The 5,196-nt window shown below is 49.4% G+C and overlaps 1 protein-coding gene across 1 annotated transcript in view; it reads right to left on the reverse strand.

The window, feature by feature from the left end:
- PSMD1 (proteasome 26S subunit, non-ATPase 1) overlaps positions 1 to 5,196 on the reverse strand; it is a 50,625-nt gene that overhangs the window by 8,545 nt on the left and 36,884 nt on the right. The window contains exons 11-12 of the mRNA XM_015425907.1: positions 4,833 to 4,911; positions 1,540 to 1,732 (exon numbers count right to left, since the gene is read on the reverse strand). Of these exons, the coding sequence (XP_015281393.1) occupies positions 1,540 to 1,732; positions 4,833 to 4,911 (272 nt within the window). The remainder of the gene's footprint in view (positions 1 to 1,539; positions 1,733 to 4,832; positions 4,912 to 5,196) is intronic.

Genomic DNA, 5,196 nt, shown 5'->3' on the forward strand with positions numbered 1-5,196 from the left:
AGTTTTTTTTTTTAATCTATATCTATAGAGAGCCAGTTTGGTGTAGTGGTTAAGTACGTGGACTCTAATCTGGGAGAACCGGGTTTGATTCCCCACTCCTCCACTTGCACCTGGCTGGACGACCTTGGGCAAGCCGTAGTTCTGATAAGAGCTGTTCTTGAAAAAGAGCAGTTTCTGTCAGAGCTCTCTCAGCCCCACCTACCTCACAGGGTGTCTGTTGTGGGGAGGGGAAGGGAAAGGAGTTTGTAAGCCGCTCTGAGACACCTTTGGGTAGTGAAGGGCGGGGTATAAATCCAATCTCTTCTTCTTCTTCTATATCGCCAATCGGAAGTCCCACGGGGCAAAAGCTCCACTGGCAACGCTCCCTCTAAGCTGTGGAGTGTTGTGAGCAAAAATCCTACTTTGTGAGCTCCTGGCTTTAAAGTGGCGAGCCAGCGATTTGGCTGCTGCATCAATTAGTTTGCTCTGGAGCCGTCCCTTCCTAAGTGAAGGCAAAGAGGTTCGAGCTGGTGGCTAAAAAACTGTGAGCTAGCTCACACTCACTCAGCTTAGAGGGAACACTGCCCACTGGCCCAACTCACTTTCTAAAAATACTTGGGGGGGGGGCATCAGGTACGGTGCCAGAGGGTGCCTCGGAATAGGGTGCAATATTCCCGTGAGGCAGAGGTGCTCTGCCAGGCTTTCGGCTGAGGGCGGCAACGGTTACATCTTGGCTTGGCACTTTTCTCTGTTCTCTGCTGTTCACATCCACCTCACCCCTCTTCCCCCCCTTGTCCACGAAGCAGCCGACAGTTGGAACTGGGATTGGTTAATCATTCGTCATCTAAGCATCAAGATTTTCTAACTGATTTTATCTTGCTTTGTTTTATGGCTTTTGGACATCGCCCAGAGCCCTGCTGCGGCAGGGATTGGGCAATTCATAAATGTAATAAATAATGGCCCCGGTCACACGGGCCAGATAACGCGGCATTAAAGTGTTTGGTGGCCATTTCTTCTTTAACCTGGATGTGGTTCTCAGCACTTGGAGGAAAGGAACAAAGTTTTGGCTCTACCCAGGGCTCTTTTTGTAGAAAAAGTCCAGCAGGAACTCATTAGCATAATAGGCCACACCCAACACCAGAAACTTATTAGCATATTAGGCCACACCCCTGCCAGCACAGCTCATTAGCATATTAGGCCACACCCCCGTGTTACCAGAAGTGTGGTCATCCAGCCACACCCACCTTTTGCTTGTTATTCCGTTTACCTTGTTTGTTGTCAAAATCCAGGGCCTTTTTTGTAGCAGGAACTCCTTTGCATGTTAGGCCACACACCCCTAATGTAGCCAATCCTAGTGAGTTTCTGCTATTGGGTGTGGCCTATTATGCTAATGAGTTCCTGCTGGGTGTGGCCAACTTGGGAGCCAGCCGGAACTCCGTTCCTGTGCGTTCCTGCCTAAAAATAGCCCTGGCTCTACCCAAAGAACGAGAAGCTGGCTGCAGCTCCCATTATGCTACGTAAATTAAGACAACGATCCCACCACCACCACCCCAATTCCACCTTCCAGGAATCCGAGGAGAGCACGTACATCGTTGCTGGCGTTCTTCAGCAGGTAGTCGATGATGTCGCCGCCGTGGTTGGCGTGGATGAGTCCCAGGGCGTAAAGTCCGCCCCCTTCCTGATAGGCCGAGCCGGGAGACGTGTCTTTGGGTAGGTACGTCGCCATTAATTGGAGAGCCTCCTTCTCGTGGCCCTGCAAGTTCGGAGAAAGAAAAGAAACATGGAATGTTAAAGAGTCCCGCTGGCTTCTGACGGTTCCGTTTCCAACAGTGGCCAACCAGATGCTGGTGGTGGACTTGGCACGCTCGTAAGCTGCCTTGGGGAATAGGGTTGAAAGGCGGTGGGGGGGTGGAATGTGCCATCAAGACGCAGCCAATTCACAGCAACCCCCACGGGATTTGCAAGGCAAGAAACAAACGGATGGTTTGATATTGGCTGCCTCTGAGCAGAAATCACTGGAGGTCTCCCATCCAAGTACTAACCAGGGGCAGCCCTGCTTAGCTTCCCGGATCTCACAAAATCAGGCTAGCCTGGACCATCTAGGTCAGGGCAAGTGGTGGAAGTTGCCATCAAGTCGCAGCTGGCTTGGGTGTCAAACATGTGGCCCAGGGGCCAGATCAGGCCCCCGGAAGGCTTCTCTTGGGCCCGCAGTGGAACTGGCTGTCTTCTGCTGCTTCTTCCAGCTCTGCTAAGAAGAAGTTCCTGCCTTAAAAAGGGGGGGGTGCCCGGGTAAGGAAGTCACTCCCCTGTCTATGTGCCCCTAAGTTAGATAATTGTATAAAACTATGTAAACCGCTCCGAGTCTACGGAAAAAGAGCGGTATAGAAATCTAATATGTATGTATGTATGTATGCTGCAGCTGCGTCACTGTAGGTTTGCAGCTTACAGATACACACCTGAACAGCATACTCAAGATTGCAACAGCAGACAGTTCAATGCAATAATTCAGAGCAAGAGGTGTCAGTTATCACTGTTAAATAAAGAAAATATTGCAAGAGTGCTCAGGTTTTAAGCATGTTTTTAAATTAAAAAAAAACCCTTTGTGCTCGTGTCGCTTATAAAGTTTATATCTCCGCTCCCTGGCCTTACCTTTTATGACACACACGGCCCGGCCCAACAAGGTCTCATTTATGTCAGATCCGGCCCTCGTAACAAATGAGCTCGACACCCCTGCCATAGGGTCTTCAAGGCCAGAGACGTTCAGAGGTGGTTTTGCCACTGCCTGCCTCTGCAGAGGGACCCTGGGCTTCCTTGGCGGTCTCCCATCCAAGTCCTAACCAGGTCTGACCCTGCTTAGCTTCTGAGATCTGATGAGATCGGGCTAGCCTGGGGCCGTCCAGGTCAGGGGAAGAGATGAACAGGGGTGATTTCCCATGGCCTGCCTCTGCATAGCAACCCTGGGCTTCCTTGGAGGTCTCCCGTCCAATCACTAACCAGGATCAATCTGACAAGATTGGGCTACCCTGAGTCATTCAAGTCTCAGTCTTTTATCAGTACTCAGAGACCAACAAGTCATAAGCACACAGGGAAGATTATATTAATACACAAACATCGTGAAAAGCGTAATTATACAATGTGGGAAACATAAATATGCAATGTTACATATAGAATTTTAAATCGGAGAACGATGTCATTTAATGGCAAAATTTTACTACTGCCAGAGTCACATTTGGATCAGTACCTGAGAAAAACTTCGCCACAACATTTTGTTTCGTGGCAAAGCTCCATTCTGGGGTATAGATTTTAATCCATTTATCACGAGCCATAGTTATTACAATCTATGAAGGAATGCCAAATAGTGTCTGAGTCACCAGATTTACAGTCACATAGCTGCTCAAAGGAAGAAATTCCTAGGAATCTGCCTGCTAATTTAGTCTTCCCTTGGAGAAAAGTATTCTATATTTAGGAACCCTTAGTCATTCAAGTCAAGGCGTACAGTTGAAAGATGCGGTGTAAGTATTTTAGACAATAAATAATGTGGGATTCTGGACTCTGTGGCTACCGCAAGAAACAGTTGTCTGCCACCGGCAGCCGGTCAGAAAGATCTGTCCCTCAAAAGATGGTTCATGGAAGGCACACCAGCTGCAGTGAATATGGGAATATCTAAAGGTGTCTTTTCTAATTGTGGGAAGTGACTGGGAATCTTCATTCTCTCCTCTCAGGCGTGGAGGGCACTTAACACTACATCCCCCTCAAAAAATGCAGTTATGTCAGCAGACATCCTAATATCCATTGCGTAGACACCGGGAAAGGGGCCAGAGAGTGCCCCGGTGCCCCCCTGGGCACCACGTCAGGGACCCCCTGTTGTAATGGGTTTGAGTCCTCTGACTCCGGTCCACGAGTTGAGAATACATAAGTGAGGACTGAATGTAATGAGCATATGTAATGAGACAAAAAGCCAATATCCCTGTTGAGTCCTGGGGAGGTTCTCCTATTAGGATAGATTTAGATCTAGCCTAATCTCCCTGACGGTCTGTCCCAAGCAACATTTCAAAAAACCTGCTTTTCTGTGCAATCTGTCGTAGGTCAATGTAAAACTGTAATGATTAATCTTCTACATTTTCAGGCAGCAGCTCTGCTTAGCACAGTGGCTATAGGTGGCACTCAGAGCCCTCTCTGTGGGCACGCGTGCCATCGCCCCAGCCAGGCCCAGACCACCATTAAAGTGTTGAATTCTCTGCCAAATAATTTTAAGTAAATGAAAGCATTTGGGATTGCTTCCCTTACTTTGTTTGGATCATCTTAAGTTAATGTAGGAGTTGTTTTTTCTAAAGTAAAACCTCAGTATTCAGGTTCAATGGCCGTGTTGGCACTTTGCGATAAATAAGTGGGTTTTGGGTCGCAGTTTGGGCACGCGGTCTCTAAAAGGTTCGCCATCACTGGCTAAGCGTATTGCTTTAAACAATTTTCTTGCATTCATACAGCTTACTTTTGGTCAGGCGGTGAAGACCCTTGTGCTGTGGCGGCAGCTGCTGCTGGAGCAATTTTTTAAAAAAAACATCTGCGCAGCTCATTGGAAGCTCTGCTGGGCAGAGGCCCAAACTGGCCCCCGCTCACTTTCTAAAAACACTTGGCAGACACCGGGAAAGGGGCCAGAGAGTGCCACGGTGCCCCCCCGGGCACCACATCAGGGACCCCCTGTTGTAATGGGTTCGAGTCCTCTGACTCCGGTCCACTAATGCCTGGACCTTTCCGCCGGCAGAGCACATCCCTTCTGCCGGCTGCACACCGCAAAGGTGGACGCAGTGCCCATTCTCTTGGGCTAACCATGCAGCAGCTGATTTGGTGATTACCTTATGGATGACGCCCAGGCTGGCCGTGGCGGTAAACTTGGCCCAGTTGGTGGCCCTGGCCAGCCACTCCAAGTTATCTCTGCGAAGAGAAAGGGGCTGGTCATTATCAAGTCCGCAGGGCCTGCAAGACGGAGCTCTTCCGCCGGGCCTTTGGCTGAGGTGGCGGATCTCTCTATATGGCCTCCCTGAGGTGGCTGTCACCTGTCCATCTGTTAATCCAAACAATAGGCTAAAGAAGCATACAGCCAGTGACAGTCAGAAGCAGTGTTCCCTCTAAGCTGAGTTAGTGTGAGGTAGCTCACAGCTTTTTAGCCTCCGGCTCACAGATTTTTGTCTTCGCTCAGGAAGGGTGGCTCCAGAGCAA

Source organism: Gekko japonicus, unplaced genomic scaffold (assembly GCF_001447785.1).
Source record: "Gekko japonicus isolate JY-2015 unplaced genomic scaffold, Gekko_japonicus_V1.1 scaffold3108, whole genome shotgun sequence".
Taxonomy (NCBI): domain Eukaryota; kingdom Metazoa; phylum Chordata; class Lepidosauria; order Squamata; family Gekkonidae; genus Gekko; species Gekko japonicus.